This window comes from Loxodonta africana, chromosome 24, assembly GCF_030014295.1.
Source record: "Loxodonta africana isolate mLoxAfr1 chromosome 24, mLoxAfr1.hap2, whole genome shotgun sequence".
NCBI lineage: Eukaryota > Metazoa > Chordata > Mammalia > Proboscidea > Elephantidae > Loxodonta > Loxodonta africana.
In genome coordinates, this window is record NC_087365.1 from 44,353,639 (window position 1) to 44,377,973 (window position 24,335).

The 24,335-nt window shown below is 39.9% G+C and overlaps 1 protein-coding gene across 2 annotated transcripts in view; it reads left to right on the top strand.

Moving 5' to 3' along the window:
* STK4 (serine/threonine kinase 4) overlaps positions 1–24,335 on the top strand; it is a 100,319-nt gene that overhangs the window by 46,715 nt on the left and 29,269 nt on the right. For both annotated transcript variants that reach the window (XM_003411728.4, XM_023550281.2), the window contains exon 10: positions 5,967–6,124. In XM_003411728.4, coding sequence (XP_003411776.1) covers positions 5,967–6,124 — 158 coding nt within the window. The remainder of the gene's footprint in view (positions 1–5,966; positions 6,125–24,335) is intronic.

The following is a 24,335-nucleotide window of genomic DNA, read 5'->3' on the forward strand; positions in this document are numbered from 1 at the left end:
TTTCATCCCTGGTTTAAAGACTTGAATTTGTACAGCCCAACTGCAGTGCAGCTGAAAGGAATTAATGAAGCACCACCGAAGCCTATTGTAGTGATTACACAATTTTAATTTTGTGTATGATGGTATTTTTTTTTCTTTAAAGAATGACGTCCCTACCGTTTTTGTAGAAATTCGATAGGAGAAAAAAAATTTTTAATTACATAACATTTCTTTCTGTAAGTTGCCACTGTTGTTTATGAACTCATTTCGGTTGTTTCTCTGTGCATGTATAAAAGTGAAGGGATAAACGGACGTGAAATGACAAAAGCACTGAGAGAATGGTGTATGTTATATGTAACTTACTCTCAAACATGAAGTGATATGCCCTAAGAAAGGAAATATTCTTTTTGCGTGTATTTCCTAAGAAAGAGAATATTTTGTTTTATAACTACAATGCAGTTGTCAAATGGTGAGTTTTCTAAAGAAGAGCTTTCTCTTTTCTGCCAGCTTGCCCTCACTTGGAGGGTATCACTCTGAGTGCATAGATTCTCTTTTATTCAGTGTGTTCATTTTGATGCTCAAAGAGTCCTTTAGATATGTCTCCATCAGTTCTTAAGCACTTGCTTGTTTTTTTGGCACAAAAAGGTATTCCAAGCTCATTTTGTACATTTCCTCTCCCAGACCTGGAAGCAGCCATTTCTCTTAAAGAAGCCTTAGTTCCTATCAGTAGGGAAGGGTATTTGAAAAGTAAGATCTGGGTGCTTCGGTGTGCTCATTGCTTTGCTTCAAGTTCTTTCAATGAAAAAAGCTTGGAAATACATATATATACATGTTGTTAGGTGCTGCGCAGTCAGTTCCAACTCACACCGACTGTGTACAACAGAGCAAAACACCGGCTGGTCCTGCACCATCCTCACAATTGTTATGCTTGAGCCCATTGTTTCACCCACTGTGTCAGTCCATCTCATTGAGGATCTTCCGCTTTTTCACTGAGCCTCTACCTTACCAAGCGTGATGTCCTTCTCCAGGGACTGGTTATTCCCTCCTGACAACATGTCCAAAGTATGGGAGATGAAGTCTTGCTATCCTTGCTTCTAAGGAGCATTCTGGCTGTACTTCTTCCAAGACAAATTTGTTCATTCGTCTGTCAATCCATGGTATTATGTTCAGCATTCTTCGCCAACACCATAATTCAAAGGCATGACTTCTTCGGTCTTCCTTATTCATTGCCCGGCCTTCACATGCATATGAGGCAATTGAAAATAGATGGCTTGGGTCAGGCATACCTCAGTCCTTAAGTGCCATCTTTGCTTTTTAACACTTTAAAGAGGTCTTTTGCAGCAGATTTACCCAATTCAATGCATTATTTGATTTCTTGACTACTGCTTCCATGGGCGTTGATTCCGGATCCAAGTAAAATGCAATTCTTGACAACTTCAGTCATTTTTCCATTTATCACGATGTTGCTTATTGGTCCAGTTGTTAGGATTTTTGTTTTCTTTATATTAAAGGGAGCCCTAGTGGTGCAGTGGTTAAGAGCTTGGCTGCTAACCAAAAGATCAGCATTTTGAATCCACCAGCTGATCCTTGGAAACCCTATGGGGCAGTTCTACTCTGTCCTATGGAGTTTCTGTAAGTCAGAATTGACGTGACAGCAATGGGTTTTTTTTGGTTTCATGTATGAATGGTGCAATCCATACTGGAGGCTATGATCTTTGATCTTCATCAGTAAGTGCTTCAAGTCCTCTTCACTTTCAGCAAGCAAGGTTGTGTCATGTGCATATTGCAGGTTGTTAATGAGCCCTCCTCTAATCCTGATGCCATGTTCTTCTTCACACAGTCCAACTTCTTGAATTATTTGCTCAGCATACAGATCGAATAAGTATGGCAAAAGGATACAACCCTGATGCACACCTTTCCTGATTTTAAACCACGTGGTATCCCCTCGTTCTGTTCGAATGACTGCCTTTTGGTCTATGCAGAGGTTCCGAATGAGCACAACTAAGTGTCCTGGAATTCCCATTCTTCGCAATGTTATCCACAATTTGTTAATGATCCACACAGTCAAATGCCTTTGCATAGTTAATAAAACACAGGTAAACATCTTTCTGCTATTCTCTCTTCTCGCCAAGGTCCATCTGACATCAGCAATGATATCCCTCATTCCACGTTCTCTTCTGAATCCGGCTTGAATTTCTGGCAGTTCCCTGTCTGTGTACTGCTACAACTGCTTTTGACTAATCTTCAGTAAAATTTCACTTATGTGTGATATTAATGATATTGTTCAATAATTTCCACATTCTGTTGAGTCACCTTTCTTTGGAATGGGTACAGATGTGGATCTCTTCCAGTCAACCAGTTAGCTGTCTTCCAAATTTCTTGGCATAGACCAGTGAACAGTTCTAATGCTGCATCTGTTTGTTGAAACATGTCAGTTGTTACTGTGTCAATTCCTGGAGCATAAGCATTGTTTTCACCAGTGCCTTCGGTGCAGCTTGAACTTCCTCCTTCAGTACCGTCGGTTCCTGATCATATGCCACCTCCTGAGATGGCTGACTGTCGACCATTGCTTTTTGGGACAGTGACTGTGTATTCCTTCCCTCTTCTTTTGATGCTTCCTGTGTCGTTTAACGTTTTCCCTGTAGAATCCTTCAGTATTACAACTTAAGGCTTGAATTTTTTTCTTCGGTTCTTTCAGCTTGAGAAATGCCAAGTGTGTGCTTCCCTTTTGGTTTTCTAACTATAGGTCTTTGCACATGTCATTATAATACTTTACTTTGTTTTCTTGAGCCGCCCTTTGAAATATTCTGTTCAGCTTTTCATCATTTCTTCCTTTTGCTTTTGCTACGCTGCATTCAAGAGCAAGTTTCGGAGTCTCTTCTGACATCCGTTTTGCCTTAAATCCTAATCATGAGCTTTTATTAATATCTCCAGTTCAAATACAGTGCCACAGGGTTCTTCCATCCTTCCCCCATTTCATATTTTGATATTTAGGTTTTGTCAAGTCCCTTTCATACTAGGTATATGATTTTGTAGCCGTTACAACAGATTGTGTGTTGTTAAGCTTTTGAATTTTGCCAGTCTGAAACATGAACAAATGGTACCTCTGAGTAGTTTTAATTTGAGTTTCTCTTATTGTGAGTGAACCCAAGCCATGTTTTTGTATGTTTAAGGACTAGTTGGATATCTTTTCAAAACTTTAACTCTTTTTCTACCTTTTTTTGTCCTTTTTTCCTTGATTTTAAGAATTCTTTATTGGGAGCTTACCTCCCTATTATATAATGAATTCCTAAAAATTTTAAAAATTTGTGATATTTGTTGTAAATATTTTCTTCCAGATTGTCATTATCTTTTGTCTTGGCTATAGTGTGTGTATGCCTATTGTTAAAATTTATGATGTTTTTACCACACACAAGGTTTTTATCTATTTTTTTTACATCTGGATTTTTGTCATAGTTAGAAAATCTTTTTCCACACCCAGGTTTTAAATGAATTCACACATGTTTTCTTCTAGTATTTATGGTTTCTGTTTTTACAACTAGATATCTTATCTGTTTGGAGTTTTTGTGATTCAAGGTATGAAGTATGAATCCAGCTTAATCTTTTCCCAAACAACTGGGTAGCCATTTGGACTTTCTGTTTTGTTTCTGGACTTCTCATTCTGTTCAACCGATTGCTCTCTGTAGTTGGGCTATTTTATATAAAAGTATGCTGCCTCTGTCGAAAGTAGTACTGTTAGGTTGTTGGGCTCCAGAAGGCTCTCTGAGCACTCATCTTTTCATGTGGGTGATTTTGTGTCTGTCCTCCCTTCTGGTGGTCCCAGAGGAGGGGACTGATCAAAGGGGCATAGCTTCCTGACTTTTCGGCAAATCCCAAGCACTTGCTTTTACAAGTCTTATTTTGTTGTAGTTTCTGCAGAAATATATTATGAAGTAATAACAAATTTAATTTGAAAATTAAACACAATAAGCTTGAAAAACACTTAACATCCCACCTAGAGCAAACAAAGCAAAACACAGATTGACCACATACCCATTGACTGGTCCTAACAAATGCTGTTTTTAGTCCCTAGTAAGTGAGGAGGCAACAGTGAAATATGCTACTGGCAGCATCTGGAAATGGTCAAAACTGGGATTGGCTGCTGTTGAACCTGGCAATTGTGATAGTGAGATAGGTAACAAACATCTGAGAGGCAATCAGGGTGCTGGCTCGAAACTGTACTAGGCAAGTGTCAGGAGATAAGATTGCATGGAACAAGGGTACCAGGAGAGAAGCACTTGCTGTTATTTATCTTCTAGACACCTCGCCATCAGCTTCTTAGGACTCTGGACCTTCTAGGCCTTTCTTCTGTGTCTTACTTATCTAGTGTTGCTATAACAGAAATACCACAAGTGGATGTCTTTAACAAACAGAAATTCTCTCACAGTCTAGTAGGCTACAAGTCTGAATTCAGGGCACCAGCTCCAGGGGAAGGCCTTCTCTCTCTGTCAGCTCTGGAGGAAGGTCCTTGTCATCAAGCTTCCCCTGGTCTAGGAGCTCCTCAGTGCAGGAACCCCAGGTCCAAAGGATGTTCTCTGCTCCTGACACTACTCTCTTGGTGATATGATGTTCCCGTGTCTCTCTGCTTACATCCCTCTTTTATATCTCAAAAGAGATTGACTCAAGACACAGCGTAATCTTGTAGATTGAGTCCTGCCTCATTAACATAATTGCCTCTAAATCCCGCTTCATTAACATCATAGAGGTATGATTTACAACACATAGGAAAATCACATCAGATGACAAAATGATGGGCAATCACACAATACTGGGAGTCATGGCATACCCATGCTGACACACATTTTGGGGGCGGGGGGCCACAATTCAATCCAGAACATTCTGGTTACTGGGGAAAAGGGTAGTATAAACCTGCATGTTCACAGGAAGCACTAGCAAAGCTTCCTGCACTTCCCGATGTTAAGATACTAATCACAGACACAAAAATAGGTCAACATGTGAAATAGGTCCATTTAGCTAGCTCGGTTGCTAAGCCATGCCAGGTACAACCATTCTTTCTGTCACTAGTTGTAGCCATTAGTTCTGTTCTCAGGGATTGTTCAAAGGCCAGCCTAAGGCTTCCTTTACCAGTCTTCGCTGACTGCCCCAGCTTGCATGATCATGCCAACTTTTGGGCACCTGTGACTTTTATCATCAGCTCTACTCATTTAATATTTATCCTGTACTGTGTTTTTGAAAACATATATATAAGGAAGTAAATAAAGTCACCTGTAATCCTTCTATCAGAGACAAATGCTGTTAACATTTTACTGTATTTTCTTTCAGTCGTGTGCTTTTTTTCTCCTGTGTGTGTGTTCTGACAGAGTTGAAATCATACCGTATATATGATATCTTCTTTTTCCTCTCACCCTTTGTAGAACATTTGGAAAGAACATTTTAAAAGTTACATAGTATTTCATAGAGTGAATGAATGATGATCCATTTGTATATTCTTTTTCGTGCACGTTTTTCTCATTAATCCAATCAGATCATGAGGTTATCAGGGGAAGCCACCCTGCTATCTGACCCCACCTCCCTGCTCTAGTGCCTGTGGAGAGTATCACACTTGGTAAATGCTAAATAAATAGGTTTTGTTTGCTTCTTTGTTTTCAGTCTGAATATTATAGGAACTCTTTGCCATCAGAGACCCAAAAAAGTATTACTTGCAGCTTATTCAGAGTCACTGCATCACCTAAGCCTTTCCATCCGGAAAAAGGGGGATCTTTGCATGGATTTTAGGGAGACCGTGAATCCTGTCAGATTCTGTGAGAAATATTTTGCATAAGCATCTGTGCATTTTTCTGTAGTTTTCGTTAGATTCTAGAAGGAGTCCTTGTCTACCCAAAAGAGCCACTAATGGAGACTGTGGCCCACCCAGAGAGAGATCTCCTTTTTTAACGTATCTAAAATACGAGCATCCCTTTTCATGTTCTGTTTTTCTGGGTTTTTAGGAAGAGATGAGACCATGCAGCCTGCAAAACCATCTTTCCTTGAATACTTTGAACAAAAAGAAAAGGAAAATCAGATCAACAGCTTTGGCAAGAGTGTACCTGGCCCACTGAAAAATTCTTCAGATTGGAAAGTACCACAGGATGGAGACTATGAGTTTGTAAGTAGTGTTGGAAGTCAAGTGGTTATGACTTCTGAGGGAAATTACTTGAAGTATCACACATCTAACCCTGTCAGTTAGCTGGAAGTGCCTGGGCAATTCCTCATGGCAGCTTCTGTCTCCTCTGAGCATCTCTGACAGCAGCTCCTGGGCTGAGGCATTTATCAGTTTGAGAGAGCAGCATTTTGACTGACATCTGAGCAGTTCTAGGACCACTGGTTGGTAGTTTGTTTGTTTGTTTTTTGCCTTAAAAATTTTTTATTCACTTACCGTTTTTCTTCTTGTCAAGTTTGAAATTGTTAATGATAAAAGAAATATTCTGCCATCAAAAGCTGTAACTGTCTTCGGTAGTTTATTTGGGATTGTGATTTTGTATTTAAGAATTAGACTGGAGAGCAGTTGATGCTGTTTTGCAGTGTCTGTTGTTTTGCTAACCCTGGAGCCCTGGTGGTGCAGTGGGTAAGCATTTGGCTGCTATCCAAAAGATCGGCAGTTCTATAGGGTCGCTATGAGTCGGAATTGACTCTATGGCAATGGTTTTTTTTTTTTTAGTTTCTCTTAATTTTAGGCTGTCTGAGAGGATTTTTTTTATCGGAGGATGAATATTAAATTGTTCTAAACTTTCTTTTGAAAAACTAGTTGTTTTTCCTGTCTTTGCTATGGACCATTTTCCCTCAACCACAGATACTTACTAATGTTCACAGGGATTTAGTGAGTAGAGGTAATAAAAATTTTGGAGAAACCTAAGGTAAGCAATCTACATTCCTTTTCTGAGTGTAAATAATTTTCTCTTTAAGAATTTTTTAATTTTTGCGTTCTTAAATTCTGAAGTTTGTTAGTCAGCTGTATAGTGCTGTTGTTGTTTATAAAAGAGCTTAGGTTGGCCATTGAATTTGGACTCTGGGAAGCCTTTCTAGTCCTGCCTTCCTACTACCCAACTGACTGGCCTAGAGGAAATGATGCCATTCTTCCTATTTTTGTAAAGTGTGAGGAATGTCATAGTTTATACAACGAATGACAGAAATCTTTTGAAGACCAAAGTAATTCACTTAAGGCTGTTTAACCAGTTAGTCGCTGAACCCATGCTAGAACCCAGGCTCATTTGTTTTGTCATCTACTTGTTCATTCATTTATTTATGCTGTGTTTTTTGAGCACCAATATGTATGTGATACTTTTCTGGGAATAGATTAGTGAGCAAAACAGACAAATGCCCCTCCCTAATGGAGCTTCCTTTCTAGTAGAAGGGAAATAAAGAAGTAAAATATTCAGTGTGTCAGATGGTGATAAGTGCTATGGAAAATATAAATCAGGAAAGGGAGGTTGGATGGAGGGGAGACAGAGACACAGGGAGACAGCCAGAGAGGAGAGTGCCCCAGGCTGCCACTATTAATCAGAGTAGACCCTGGAGACTTGAGTTACTGTACTTGCTCTTCCATGTTGTCTGTGTAGTTCTCTTATAAGAATTTGTAAGGGCTGGTTTTCTCAGTTTAGCAAGTCTTAGGTAAAGGTATTTAAATAACTGCCAGATACCTAATGACATCATCATTGTGGTAGAATTTCTAAGCCTAATTTTTTTCTTTTGTTAATGTAGACGTTACTAATCCTAAAATTCTAGTCATTTTAATCCTACCTCTTCATGCATTGGAAAAACTGATACACAATTTTTTTTTTATAGTTTGTGTATCAGTTTTTCCAATGCATGAAGACTTCACTTTTCTTCGCCATGGTTTTTCCATACAAAGATCATTGGCAGAGACCATATTTGATGTGCAGGCTACTTCTACAAAAGGGCTTTAAGTAGGTCTTTAGAGAGTGTGCTTTTATTTTGGAAGCAGATGGCTGCTGGAGGGAGTGGGCCCTTGAGCACAGTGGATAGGACAGCACATAGCCAACCTGTATTAGCCCTGGTCCATGCAGGAGACAAGCCCTGCGACTTCCCTCTAAGCTATAGGTCATAAGCTCACAGCCTCCAGTCTGCAGACATTTCTGTGCATTCTGTACAGTGTTGAAAATATTTTAATTAGTTGCCTATGTTTAAAAATTGAGACATTTTACATAAAATGTTGGATCTCTAGCTTATCTTGAGAACTTAGATGATCTAGCCATCACAGACCTACATTATTGGATTATGGTTGTCTGGAGCGAAGTAGCAGCTGCCCTCTGTGGGCATGGCCTCCCCAGTTCTCCACAATCCCTGGCTTGCTTCTCTATGTTAACTGGCTGAGCTGTCTGGTGCCTGTGGGTATATGATGTTGGGACCCTCGCACTATATCATTTGGATGGGTATATGCCCACATTGTGCCTTAGCCAACCCATCTTTATGTATAAAATGTTATTCTATTTTACCTTGTGAATTTCAAGAGAATTTATTCTCTTTTTAGAGAATTTCAAACTAACCAGTGAAAGAAAGTTGAGGTGGGGAGATACGTGAGCTGCTACACCAAAAAGTACCAGAACACAAATGGAAACTGCTTTTAATGCCTTAACATTCTTGATCCTTCATGCATCTGTCAGCTTGTCATACTGTGGGGTCTTGTGTGTTGCTGTGATGCCGGCAGCTATGCCACTGGTATTCAGATACCAGCAGGGTCACCCATGGCCGACAGGTTTCAGCTGAGCTCCCAGACTAAGACTAGGAAAAAGGACCTGGCAGTCTGCTTCTGAAAAGAGTTAGCCAGTGAAAACCTTCGGAATAGCAGCAGAAATGCTCCTTAGAAGTAAGAATGGGGAGACTACGTCTTAAATACTTTGAGCATGTTATCGGGAGGGATCAGTCTCTGGAGAAGGATGTCATGCTTGGTGAAGTAAAGGGTCATTGAAAAAAGAGGAAGACCCTCAACGAGATGGATTGACACAGCGACTGCAACAATAGGCTCAAGTGTAACGACGACTGTGAGGGTGATGCAGGACCAGGCCATGTTTCGTTCTGTTGTACATAAGGTTGTGAATCGGAACTGACTCAGTGGCACCTAATGACAACAACATTCTTGATATATAGCTCTTATCTTAATCTCAAAGCAACCATTTGAATCAGTAGTCTAAAAAAGTAGTCCTCAAAGTGTGGTCCCTGGCCCAGCAGTGTTGGCATCCCTGGGAAACTTGTCAGAAATGCATTTTCTCAGGTCCCACCCTGGACATGCTGAATCAGAAATTCTGAGGTGCAGGGACCAGTAATCTTGTATTTTAACCTGCTCTCCAGGTGATTCTACCCATTAAAGTCTACAAGCCACTAATCTAAAAGATTTTTAGAGTGTAGTTTATCTTTGTGTACGTTTCTTCCTTCTTTCCTGTCAGTACTATAGAAATTCAGAGATAAGGATATATTCGTATTTTATTAATACCTTAGAATGTTAATAAGTGCCTTACGTATATTAATTCAGTCCTCACAACCATTGTATGAGGTAGGTAATGTTATTATTGCCATTTTATGAGTGATAAAGTAAGGCTTAAAGGGGGTAAGGAACTGAGGGGTAAGGAACTCACTAAGGTTATACAAATAGTAAGTGGCAAAGCAAGGATTTGAACCAAAGCAGTTTGGCTCCAGAGCACATGCTCTTAACCACCTCCATTGTATGGCCTCTCTCAAAGCTATTCTGATAAATTCTGTTCCTGAAGTACATATGGAAACTCTGGTGGTGTGATAGTAAAGATCTACGGCTGCTAACCAAAAGGTAGGCAGTTCACATCCACCAGGCACTGCTTGGAAACTCTATGGGGCAGTTCTACCTTGTCCTGTAGGGTCGCTATGAGTTGGAACCGCCTCGATGGGAACGGGTTTGGTTTGGTTTGGTTAAAGTACATATAAGAATGCTATAGGAGCCCAGAAGAGGGAGCAAGAACCCCTAGGGAAGGCACCAAGAATCCTCATTTGAAGTGTATTTTGAAAGATGAATAGGAATTCTTGAGCCAGAAAAGGAGAGAAAGGACACTCTGGGCAGAGAGAAGTGTGTCTGTGGAGGCATTAAGGAATGTAGAAGGGTCAGGAAGTACTGCGTAACTGTGTTTGGGGGAGAGAGGGTGTGGGTGTGTGAGGAAGGGGAAATGGACTGAAGGAGAGACCTTCAAGTGAAGTAAGAGTAAATTAGTGCCCAGTATGCCCTTACGTTTTTGGAAATGTTTAGTTCTCTTTTAGATTTTCCCTTGATTTATCGGAGAAATTAAAAATAGAATCCTAATGCAGCACAGAGAGCTAGTGTCCCTCTGAAGTTAAGAGGTGATGGGTCCATCAGGGGACAAAGCTACCAAAATGTTGATACAAATTTAATTTGATGAAAGTAACAGAGCCTGAATGAGATTGATTGATTGGACTCTCTGGATAATTAGATGCCATTCACCTGGCTGTTTGTGGTAGAGAAGGGTAAACTTTAGTCCTGGGTTTTTCCCAGGTGGATGACAACAGTCTGTGATCTCATGAAACTTTTTATCTTTCCCATTCTGTCCTGTGTCAGGGCTCCAAATCTGATGGGAAGTAGAGATTTCTTTGGATTTTTATAAAGACGCATTACTGAATTGTCAGGACATAGTCAATTATTCATTTTTGTTTTTATTAGGTTGTAGTTTTTGCTTTTGGCTATATGCTTAAAAATGTGATGTTTGGTGGGAGGCAAGAATTATTGCTGCCTTATTATTTGTAATTTAAAATCATGACTGATGTGGTACGGAGATGCTTTGTTTACTAATGTTAAAATTAATGCCTTTGTGGCTGCGTCTTGATGTCTTGATGTTTTCTAGGCCCCGAAGAGCTTTTGTTTATGTGAGTTCTATCTAACAGTATTTACTGAATTACAAATTGAAATGTTTAATTTTATTAATTTATTTAAAATAATAATAAACCTATTTAAAAATTTTTTGATTAATTTATATAAACTTATTTTTATGAAAAATAACCATGTTTTCCAAAACACAAAGAATTAGAAGAATGGCATTGTTAACATTTTTTCAGATCTCTTCAATGTCTGAATAGAAGGAGGCTAGATTATCTTATCTATTTCTGCATTCAGTCTGTTGTAATATATTGTTTTGGTTGAAGTATATGAAGAAAATCTGGCCTAACACAGGTATGCAGTTGGAAAATGGAGTATTTTAATAGCTTTTTCAGATAATTGTGGATATTCTTCTTTGACTATACACTGAAACTCAACAAGTGGTGGTGGTTTTTTAAAGGTTAGTTGCAGTGTAGAATCCAAAACCATTATCAGTGAACTTTTCTTACCCTACACGTTAAAATCCATTGGTCTGTCTTGTACTTTGAATGGAACTTTTACTCATACATGATTTTATAACATCATGTATTGGTTGTTTGGAAAATATTGGTTCACTGAGTTACATAGATCTTCCAAATGTTGGCACATTTCATTATACAATATAAACAAAAATCACATTCTTTGATATCACCGTCAGAAAAGCCCAAGCATTTGGGAAACTCAAGTTATGTTAAGTGGTGGAATCAAGCTTTCCAAAATTCTGATTTTTCACTTGAAAGCTTGGATTTTATCATTGGCAGCAAATACTCGCAGTTGGTTTCTTTGAAGAGACAAGATTACTCTGTTCATTTTGAAGAAAATACCTGTCATCTCCCGAAGTCTGAATAATCCCATTTTGTCTGTCAGTCATTCTTTCAAGTAAAAATGGTGTTCTGTGAAAGAAGCAGCTAGTTTAGCTTGCAGCTCAGCTCTCCAAGTGCTTTTCTTCAAGACAACCATCATATGTTAGTATGTGGCAGAAGCGCTTTATGCAAACTTCCTGTTTCATCACAGATAGCATTAAAAAGACATGTACTCGGGGTTGACTTTTACATAGTTAAAGCCTTTTACTACTTCATCAAGAATATTCTTAAGGGAACTGCCTTTATTTAATTTTTAACTGGAAATAGTGGTTGTGAAGAGTACAGTAACTATTGGCCACTTATTTGGGTTATACCAAGGTACTAGCAGTTTTACCCACTGGTTAACTGTGTGTCAACTTGGCTAGGCTGTGGTGCCCAACTAATTGGTCATATGCTAGTTCAGATGTTGCTGTGAAGATATTTTGGATGTGATTAACATTTATAGTCAATTGACTCTGAGTAGATTACCCTCAATAATGTGGACAGGCTTCATCCAATCAGTTGGAGGCTTCTTATTAAGAACAAAAACTTAGGTTTCCCAGAGACAAAGAATTCTGACTCAAGACTGTAACATAGATATCCTGCTAGAGTTTCTAGCCCGCTTTCTGGCCTACGGATTTGGGACTTGCCAGTCTCTGTAATCACGTGAGCCAATTCCTTAAAATCAATGAATTGGTCAGTCCCCCCTCCCCTCTCTCTATATGTATACAGTGAAACCTGTGAGAGCCTGCACCCTGTCAAAGCTGGAAAACTTGTGAGACTTGGAAAAACAAGGCAGTCCCCTTGAGTTCCAGCTCTCACAGGATTCACTGTAGTGGCATTTTATCATTCCTTCTTTTACCAGGAAACCCTGATGGCGTAGTGGTTAAGTGCTACGGCTGCTAACCAAAGGATCGGCAGTTTGAATCCGCCAGGCGCTCCTTGGAAACTCTGTGGGGCAGCTCTACTCTGTCCTATAGGGTCGCTATGAGTCAGAATCGACTCGATGGCACTGGGTTTGGTTTGGTTTTTTTGGTTTCTTTTACCAGCTGAAATACTTCTGTAAGGTAACACTTCCCATTCACTAATTATGTAGATTCTCCCAGGTACAGTGTTTATAGGAAAGACAGGATATGTACAGTTGGCTGTCTGTATCTGTGGGTTCTACATCTGCATAATGGATTCAACCAACCACGGATAGAAAATATTTGGGGGGAGAAAAAACTTAGTTCCAAAAAGCAAAACCTGAATTTGTCATGCACTGAGAAGCACTACACTGAATCCACGCAAATGAAGTAGTGTGTAAGCATCCCCTGCTGAGCCTCCACCATTTCCCAGATCCCCAGTCTCTCTCCAGCACGCAGTGTTTGAACATCATTCGCCTTGAGTCTCGTGCGTTCGCTACTTGTGTTGTGTGCTGCCTTTGTTTGTGTGAAAAAATGACTCCTAAAAAGCAATGAAATAGTCAAAGCAATCCCTCAAAGGCTAAGAGGGAGTGTAAAGTGCCATCTCTCAACAAGACAAATATCTTAGATCTTTTGAAAAGAGGGCTGTAAGGTCAATAAGAACAAATCGAGCAGTCTCACAATAAAGCAGAAAGAAGCTGCAATTGGTGGAAGTGTTAGTGCTGCCCCTACAACTGCAAAAAAACGGTCTCTCTCGTTGCTGATAAAGTGCTTGCAAAGACTGAGAAAGCATTAAGTGTTAAGTGTATGCGTTAACAACTATTTACATAGGATTTACATTGTACCAGGCAAGTCATCTAGAGATGATGTGTAAAGTGTACAGAAAGACATGCCTAGGTTATATGTAAATACTATGCCATTTTATATAAAGGACTTGAGCATCCTCGAATTTTACTATGGGGTCCTGGAACCAATGCCCTGTGGAGACCAAGGGATGACTGTAGTTGAATTTTTCTCTATTCACCAGTTCTCAAAATGATGAGTTGGTTCCCTAGCATCCTTCAAAGGTAACCAATAATTTTCTTTAGTATCATTATAAATTAATGGGTTTAAAAATATTTGATGTTTTTCAGTACTTATCATTTTAATTTTTTTAAATTCAGATTGTCTCGTCTTGATATGACCTTAGTAGCATTTTTTATTTTACATCTGGTTTATTGCGGTATGGTTTACATACCCCCCAGTTTTTGATAGCTTCTTGCCTTCTAGTATGACCAGGTGTTCCAGGCTGATCTTGTACATTTCGTGCTCCAAACCTGGAAACAGCCAGTTTTTGAAGGAACTTTGGTTCTTTTTAGTGGAAAATGGTATTTAGAGACTACAGTCTGAGTACAAGAAGGGCTCATTGCAGTTAGATAGTTTTTTTTCTAGGCCTTTTCAATAGACAAAACAAGGTAGTGTATTTTTTTAAAACTCATGAGTTTGTATGTTGTTTTCAGTACAGACTTAAGACTACAGAGTTTTTACTTAATCGCTTCTATCCTACACCTCTTAACTTTTCCCCCATGCCAAATGTCAGTTTCCAGCAATACTGATATAATTACTCATTTGTTTTATATCCCACAAAAATAAGTCAGCCTCAAAATAACAATACCAACATTACCACCAACAAGAATAACTGAAAATAATTTCAGATTTGTATTGCAGTTCTCTTTGTCCTTAAGTCATATCCCACTAGAGGTATACATATAGTCAAATTATTGTATGTTGAAGCCACTTGGCATAATTTCTATCTATGCGGTTATGCTACAAACTCAGTATGCAGGTAGGTTTTTTGTTTCGTCTCTTTGCTAACTCTGGTGCTGTTTATATAAACGGAGCAGACTTTAATTTAGTCATAACAACCTTGTGTCACACACAGGAGAATGAATAATCAATCTCCCGCAAACGTTTGGTGTCAGAATGTTGCCAGGTTGATATTAAAAAGTGAAGGAGTCCCTGAAGGCCTGAAATTCCTACTTGTCTTCAGAACCTAGAATTTCTTAACTTTGAATCTTATTAGAGCTAAGGCCAGGTTTCAGATTTGGTTCCGATACTTTAGTTTTGCTATAACTTGAGATCATCAAAGAAAAGGAAAAACAACTCTGAGTACCGTTTACTCTTCATCAGTAAGAAGGTTACTTTTAAATGTAAGTTAATTATTGATCTAGCAAGCAGAGTTTTTAATTTTCAGCCTAGGTAACGTAATTGTTTTTCCCATTATCGTACCCACGGCCATGAATTTGGTTTGTGATCTCATTCACCTAAACATATCCTTTTTCACTCTTCTTCCTTTGAGCTGTCAAAGACACTTTCTTCAGCCTTTTTTCTCAGCTTTACCTCACATTTTTTTCTCCCATGGACTCTTGACAGCAGTAATCTGTATTCCTGAGACATGAAATGTTGAGAAGACAAGGTAGGAGATTTTTGCCAATTTTCTCACCGTTATCCAAAGTAAGAATCTCTATTAGAATTCTGAAAGTAGCTATTTGCTTATGTAGCCCAGGGCCTCTGAAAGAAAAAGCGTACCCTCCATCACTAGGTTGGGGTTTATCATTCTGTACCTCTTAAAAAAATCACTTTTATTCCCCGCCGCCTTGTTTGTGCTATTTTTGTACATGTTACTTATACACATGCTATAAACCCCATAATATGTTGTTTTTGTTTTAAACTGTCGGTTATCTTTTAAAGATAGTTTTAATATTTACCTCATTTTTCTGGCACTCGTTATCCCTTGTGTGAGGAATTTGATGTTGACATGTCCTCAAATGCATGGTTTTTTGGAGGGGGTCAGTAGGCAAAAATCTGTTTCCTCTGTCCTTGGAGACATTCACCCCTAGACTTGGTAAACTGATTGTTAAGCTACTGCCATGCCTGTTCATCTTTGTGTCTCTGATGTCTAGTAGAATCCCTGTATGTTGTTGTTAGGTGCCGTTGAGTTGGTTTCAACTTGTAGTGACCCAGTGCGACAGAATAGAACTGCCCCGTAGGGCTTTATAGGCTGTAATCTTTACAGGGCCCTGGTGGTGCAGTGGTTAAGAGCTCGGCTGTTAACCAAAAGGTTGGCAGTTTGTATCCCCCAGCCACTCTTTGGAACCCCTATGGGGCAGTTCTACTCTCTCCTGTAGGGTCACTATGAGTCGGAATCGACTTGATGGCAGCAGGTTTGGTTTGTTTGGTTTAATCTTTACAGGAGAAGATTGCCAGGTGTTTTTCTCACAGAGCCACTGGGTAGTAGGTTCGAACTGCCAACCTTTTTGTTAGCAGCTGAGTCCTTAACGGTTGTGCCACCAGGGCTCCTTGAATCCATGTGTAGGTGCCAATAAACAAATGTGTGTGTGAGTGTGTATTTTTCTTTTTAAGTCATGATGATCTGCCAATTCAGATATAACCCCACATTCTTCCTGACTCCCTCACTCCCTATATTTATCTCCTTTCTTCTTCTATGAGAACCCCTACTTTACCATCATATCTTTTAAGAGAGAGCATTCTTATATTATGACTTCCTGACTTTTCAGTGGTAGGCATTATCTTTTGACTTCACACTTGGGAAAAGAAGAATTTAGCTTTCTTTCCTCTCCCCACCCTCACCACATGCAAGCACTCAGTCTTTCCTGCCTTGTATCCTATATAATTGGCTTTTAATTTTAATTAGATCAGTATTCAGTATTTACATTAATGGCTATAAATGGGTTTGTATGCTGTTCAGAGCTGATTTATATAGTATACTATGATTATTTTTTCATTTTTGCACATTTTCGTTTTTCCTGGAAATATTTGTTTTTGTTTTGCTATTTTGGTTTTCTGTATACACAATATATAGTTTTCTATGTAATTATCACAAAAATAACCTCTAAATCTCAGAATGTTTAGATGCATCAGATAGTTGGTCAATTTGTTAAAGAAATCATTGTTTCTTAAGAAAATCCGTTACTCCTGAAGCTTTCTAACATACACTTATCTGAACTGGCTGGTCTCTGTGCCTGGTACTTAGTTGTCATCCTGGTTTATCTCTTCTCACCATGATCATTTTTCTCACATCTATGTGTTGAACCTCCAGTTTCCTGAGTCCAGTGGTTTCTTTTTCTTGGTTTATCTCTTATTTTAGTGGAGAACACTCTGTAGTAATTCCAGAGAAAAATGTAAACAAGAGGTAATTTTTTTGTAACTTTGTATATCTGAAAATTGATTTTCCCCTTTCCACACATTCACTTCATAATTTGGCTCGGTATGGAAATCTAGACTGGAAAAGTTCCTTCAGATTTTTTGAAGGCACTGATTCATTGTTGTTTGCATCTAGTGTTGCTGTTGGTAAGTCCGATGCTGTTCTGATTCCTGGATATCTGGTCTTTTATTAGCTTTTACTATTTATTTTCCTGCTCTTTACCCTGCTTTTTAGGAAACACGTAGAATCTTTGTTCTCAGTGTTATGAAATTTCACAATAATGAGCCTTAGTGTGGACATTATTTCATTCATTGTTCAAGGCCTAGGAGACCCCGTTCTATCGGGAAACTCTGTCTTGCAATTCTGGAAAAATTTCTCTAGGTATTTCCTGTATGATTTTCTTCCCTCTGCTTTCAGACAGTGGTACATATTCTGCCGTTTTGGTTAAGGGGCAGTATGCCTGGTAGTTAAAACTTTTGGAGTCAGGCTTCTAAGGTTCTAATCCTGATCTCACCATTTACTGAGCTGCTTTGGACCAGTTTCTTCTCTTCTTTGAGCCTCAATTTCTTCATCTGTAAAATGGAGGTAATAACCATACCAATAGGATAGATTTGTGCGTATGTGAGTGAGAAAAAAGGTTTGTGGTTCAAACCTACCCAGGGGTGCCTCAGAAGACAGGCCTGTTAATCTGCTTCCAGAAGGTCACAGCCTTGAAAACACAGTTTTATCCTGCGCACATGGGGTCATCATGAATCAGAATCTACTTGATGGCAACTAACAACAATGGCAACTGTGGTGCAGTAGGTTTCTCTTATATACGGCTTTTCTGGCCTTGGGTTTATAATTGTGCCAGAATGATTGGCCAAGCCACAGGCAGGCCGCCAGCAGCACATGGGTGGCTCAATGGTGGAATTCTCACTTGCCATGTGGGAAGCCCAGGTTCAGTTCCCAGCCCAGTCAGCCCACTGTGCCCTTCCCACCACACATCTGTCAGTTTGTTGTACTGTGGTGGCTTACATGTTGCTGTGATGCTGGAATCTATGCTACTGGTATTTCAGATACCAGCCAGGTTGCCCATGGTGGGCAGGTTTCAGTGGAGCTTCCAGACTAAGATAGACTTTATCGAAGAGTATCGTTAATATCACACGCAAGTAAAATTTTGCTGAAGATCATTCAAAAGCAATTGCAATGGCACATCATCAGGGAACTGCCAGAAATTCAAGCCGAATTCAGAAGAGGATGTGGAATATGGGATATCATTGCTGAAGTCAGATGGATCTTGGCTGAAAGTAGAGGATACCAGAAAAGATGTTTACCCATGTTTTATTAACTGTGCAAAGACGTTTGACTGTGCAGATCATAACAAATTATGGATAACATTGCAAAGAATGAGAATTACAGAACACTTAACTCTGATCGTGTGGAATCTGTACATAGACCAAGAGGAAGTCGTTCCAGCAGGACAAGGAGATACTGTGGAAGGGTGTGTGTCAGGGTTGTATCCTTTCACCATACTTATTCAGTCTGTATGCTGGGCAAATAATTAGTGAAACTGAACTGTACAAAGAAGAATGTGACATCAGGATTGGTAGAAGACTCATTAACAACCAGCAATATGGAGATGGCACAACCTTGCTTGCTGGAAGTCAAGGGGACTTGAAGCACACATTTGATATGTTGTGTGGTGATACCTCTGTCACAGTCTGCTGTTCTCATTTGGACACTTATTCCCCAGTTGTCCCTCTGTCATACCCTATTGTCTGTTGTCTGATTAGTGTGGGGTTTTCTGTTAGTTTGCTTTTTTACCCCAGTGGGAGATACTGAACATTTTTAGTAATTCTCGTATTGGTTGCTCATTGTTGTCTTATTTTAAATTTTATTGGCACAGACACTTGTTCTCTTAAAACTAGGTTGTAGAATTTGAGATGAAAATAACAATTATTACGTACTCATGTGTGAGGTCATTGCTGTTAGCTGCCGTTAAGTCGGCCCCCGAGTCATGGCAGCCGCATGCACAAATTGAACCATTGTGATCCATAGGATTTTCATTGGCTGATTTATTGAAAATAGACTGCCAGGCCTTTCTTCCTATTGTGTTTTAGGCTCCTTTGAATGTTTTGGCCTCTCACAACATCCTTGCACAATAGATCTTATTCCCACTCATTTAGCAGAGAGGTCCGGAGACGCTAGGTGACGTGTCCAGTGGCACATGATTGATAACTGATTGAGTTAGGCTTTAAATCTAGATTATCTGATGTCCAGACCATTATTCTTCTTGAAATAGTATGCATTTGTTTGCATGAGAAGTCATATATGCGCTGGTGGTGAGTATTCATCTAATCCAGGTACTGTGCGTTTTCTTTGTCTGAAGTGCCCAACCCTTGGCCAACAGCCATGGCGCACAGGTGCTCAGCAGACTGTGTTGTTTGAGCACATTGTGCATTATTTGCAAAAGGTTCCAGAGCTTTGCAGATTCTTTTTGGGTAATATCCAGTCGTTTCTGTGTATAGGAACATGTTGATTGGATTATAAGTTTGATAGATGTGGAGTTTAGATTTTTACCCCCTTGATAAAAGTTCAGTATCAGAACTGTGATTTTGGGAATCCACTAGATCAGAGTTGGGTAAAACATGTAAAGTGTTTAGCAAAGTGCCTGGCACTCCTGTATTATTGATGAATTGGCTCCTTCAGAGAGTCAGCTTAGATATGGTTAAAAAGAGCAGTGGATTGGGAGTAGTGGGTTGGGACCTGACAGTAGCTAGTTTTGTGTCCTTACAGAAGCCACCTAACCTTTCTGGGGCTCCGAATCTTTATCTGCTAAATAAAGATGGAGTTGAAGGTCTTCAAGGGCTCTTAAACTCTCTGGGTCTTTGTTTGCTAATCTTTAAAGTGGAGGTAATGCATAGCTCACACAGAAGTTATGTGAGTCCAGCACTTTATGTGAGAATTTTAAGAACTAGTGCTTGAGTTCCTGGTATTTGATCAGTATATGTAGCTTTGTGCACAGTTACACAGAAGATACGTGGTGTAGAAGATTTCACCTATTTATTATCATCCCCACCACCTCTCCCCCCATCCCATTTTGGTCATGTAGAAAATGAAAGTCCCATGGGAGAGCCTAGTCCTTATTTCCTGATCATTGGCCTTCCACCCTATCCTCCTGCTTCCCCTCTCTGCTGTCTTTACCTGGACCGAGACAAGGCGGAATGATTGCAGCCTCAAGAAAGGCTTAGTGTTGGACTAGATGACCTTTAAGGCTTTGTCCATTCCTGCAGATCTCTGATGCTACACCAGTTAACTCTGTTGTAGCTACTCAAATGTGATAGAATCCATGAGCATTCAGAGTAAGGGGGTCCTTTTAGGCTGGCCGCAGAGAGAACAGACAGCAGTACTTACCCTTTGGCTATGGTTTACACGTCTAACCCCAAGAGTGTGTGCCGGCTGGGGGAGGGAGAGCCACTTTGGTTGTGGCACATAGAATTTTTACAATTTGGATTACTAAAATGGGTGTGCGCACTCCAGTTCCCTACAGCTTCTGCCACTTCCTGTTTTTTGTCTTCTAACTGGCTTGTTGAGCCTGTCCTGGCCCCTATAAACATTTGTGGTTGTCACCTCTGACAAATCATGAATCCCCAATTCATGGACATTTAGGTGACCTACAGCTTTTCAATATCAATAAACATCGTTTTACTGAACATCTTCGCGTGGCATATATGTCTCTAGAATTAATTCCTGGAAGTGGAAATATTGGGTCAAACAGTTATAAATTCAATATTGTGATACATATTGCCAAATTTCCCTGTCTTTTTTGGTATGTGACTTGCTAGTTTGTGCTGTTTAACTAATTTTCCTTGAATTTCTTATTTTCCATACTGACTTTTTTTTTTAATTAACTTTTATTGAGCTTCAAGTGAACGTTTACAAATCAGGTCAGACTGTCACATACAAGTTTATATACACCTTACTCCATACTCCCACTTGCTTTCCCCCTAATGAGTCAGCCCTTCCAGTCTCTCCTTTCGTGACAATTTTGCCAGCTTCCAACTCTCTCTATCCTCCCAACCCCCTCCAGATAGGAGATGCCAACACAGTCTCAAGTGACCACTTGATATAATTAGCTCACTCTTCATCAGCATCTCTCACCTACCCACTGTCCAGTCCCTTTCATGTCTGATGAGTTGTCTTCAGGGATGGTTCCTCTCCTGTGCCAACAGAAGGTTTGGGGACCATGACCGCCGGGATTCCTCTAGTCTCAGTCAGACCATTAAGTCTGGTCTTTTTATGAGAACTTGGGGTCTGCATCCCACTGATCTCCTGTTCCCTCAGGGGTTCTCTGTTGCGCTCCCTGTCAGGGCAGTCATCGATTGTGGCCGGGCACCAACTAGTTCTTCTGGTCTCAGGATGATGTAGGTCTCTGGTTCATGTGGCCCTTTCTGTCTCTTGGGCTCTTAGTTATCGTGTGACCTTGGTGTTCTTCATTCTCCTTTGCTCCAGGTGGGTTGAGACCAATTGATGCATCTTAGATGGCCGCTTGTTAGCATTTAAGACCCCAGGCGCCACATTTCAAAGTGGGATGCAGAATGATTTCATAATAGAATTATTTTGCCAATTGACTTAGAAGTCCCCTTAAACCATGTTCCCCAAACCCCCGTCCTTGCTCTGCTGACCTTTTTTTTTTTTGCATTTTTTTTCTTTTTTTTATTAACTTTTATTAAGCTTCAAGTGAACGTTTACAAATCCAATCAGTCTGTCACATATAAGTTTACATACATCTCACTCCCTACTCCCACTTGCTCTCCCCTTCTTGAGTCAGCCCTTTCAGTCTCTCCTTTCGTGACAATTTTGCCGGCTTCTCTCTCTCTCTATCCTCCCATCCCCCCTCCAGACAAGAGTTGCCAACACAATCTCAAGTGTCCACCTGATATAATTAGCTCACTCTTCATCAGTGTCTCTCTCCCACCCGCTGACCAGTCCCTTTCATGTCTGATGAGTTGTCTTCAGGGATGGTTCCTGTTCTGTGCCAACAGAAGGTCTGGGGACCATGGCCGCCGGGATTCCTCTAGTCTCAGTCAGACCATCAAGTTTGGTCTTTTTATGAGAATTTGGGATCTGTATCCCACTGATCTCCTGCTCTCTCAGGGGTCCTCTGCTGTGCTCCCTGTCAGGGCAGTCATCGATTGTGGCCGGGCACCAACTAGTTCTTCTGGTCTCAGGATGATGTAGGTCTCTGGTTCATGTGGCCCTTTCTGTCTCTTGGGCTCTTAGTTGTCGTATGGCCTTGGTGTTCTTCATTTTCCTTTGCTCCAGGTGGGTTGAGACCAATTGCTGCATCTTAGATGGCCGCTTGTTAGCATTTAAGACCCCAGACGCCACATTTCAAAGTGGGATGCAGAATGATTTCATAATAGAATTATTTTGCCAATTGACTTAGAAGTCCCCTTAAACCATGGTTCCCAAACCCCCGCCCTTGCTCCGCTGACCTTTGAAGCATTCATTTTATCCCGGAAACTTCTTTGCTTTTGGTCCAGTCCAGTTGAGCTGATCTTCCATGTATTGAGTGTTGTCCTTCCCTTCACCTAAAGCAGTTCTTATCTATTAATTAATCAGTTAAAAACCCTCTCCCACCCTCCCTCCCTCCCCCCCTCGTAACCACAGAAGTATGTGTTCTTCTCAGTTTATACTATTTCTCAAGATCTTATAATAGTGGTCTTATACAATATTTGTCCTTTTGCCTCTGACTAATTTCGCTCAGCATAATGCCTTCCAGGTTCCTCCATGTTATGAAATGCTTCATAGAATCGTCACTATTCTTTATCGATGCATAGTATTCCATTGTGTGAATATACCACAATTTATTTAGCCATTCATTCGTTAATGGACACCTTGGTCGCTTCCAGCTTTTTGCTATTGTAAACAGAGCTGCAATAAACATGGGTGTGCATATATCTGTTTGTGTGAAGGCTCTTATTTCTCTAGGGTATATTCCGAGGAGTGGGATTTCTGGGTTGTATGGTAGTTCTATTTCTAACTGTTTAAGATATCGCCAGATAGATTTCCAAAGTGGTTGTACCATTTTACATTCCCACCAGCAGTGTATAAGAGTTCCAATCTCTCCGCAGCCTCTCCAACATTTATTATTTTGTGTTTTTTGGAGTGAAATGGAATCTCATCGTGGTTTTAATTTGCATTTCTCTTATGGCTAATGATCGAGAGCATTTTCTCATGTATCTGCTAGCTGCCTGAATATCTTCTTTAGTGAAGTGTGTGTTCATATCCTTTGCCCACTTCTTGATTGGGTTGTTTGTCTTTTTGTGGTTGAGTTTTGACAGAATCATATAGATTTTAGAGATCAGGTGCTGGTCGGAGATGTCGTAGCTGAAAATTCTTTCCCAATCTGTAGGTGGTCTTTTTACTCTTTTGGTGAAGTCTTTAGATGAGCATAGGTGTTTGATTTTTAGGAGCTCCCAGTTATCTGGTTTCTCTTTGTCATTTTTGGTAATGTTTTGTATTCTGTTTATGCCTTGTATTAGGGTTCCTAAGGTTGTCCCTATTTTTTCTTCCATGATCTTTATCGTTTTAGTCTTTATGTTTAGGTCTTTGATCCACTTGGAGTTAGTTTTTGTGCTTGGTGTGAGGTATGGGTCCTGTTTCATTTTTTTGCAAATAGATACCCAGTTATGCCAGCCCCATTTGTTAAAAAGACTATCTTTTCCCCAATTAACTGACTCTGAGCCTTTGTCAAATATCAGCTGCTCGTATGTGGATGGATTTATATCTGGGTTCTCAATTCTGTTCCACTGGTCTATGTGCCTGTTGTTGTACCAATACCAGGCTGTTTTGACTACTGTGGCTGTATAATAGGTTCTGAAACCAGGTAGAGTGAGGCCTCCCACTTTCTTCTTCTTTTTCAGTAATGCTTTGCTTATCCGAGGCTTCTATCCCTTCTATATGAAGTTGGTGATTTGTTTCTCTATCCCCTTAAAAAATGACATTGGAATTTGGATCGGAAGTGCATTGTATATATAGATGGCTTTTGGTAGAATAGACATTTTTACTATGTTAAGTCTTCCTATCCATGAGCAAGGTATGTTTTTCCACTTAAGTATGTCCTTTTGAATTTCTTGTAGTAGAGCTTTGTAGTTTTCTTTGTATAGGTCTTTTACATCGTTGGTAAGATTTATTCCTAAGTGTTTTATCTTCTTGGGGGCTACTGTGAATGGTATTGATTTGGTGATTTCCTCTTCGATGTTCTTTTTGTTGATGTGGAGGAATCCAAGTGATTTTTTATGTTTATCTTATAACCTGAGATTCTGCCAGACTCTTCTATTAGTTTCAGTAGTTTTCTGGTGGATTCGTTGGGGTTTTCTGTGTATAAGATCATGTCATCTGCAAATAGAGATAATTTTACTTCCTCTTTGCCGATCCGGATGCCCTTTATTTCTTTGTCTAGCCTAATTGTACTGGCTAGGACTTCTAGCACAATGTTGAATAAGAGCGGTGATAAAGGGCATCCTTGT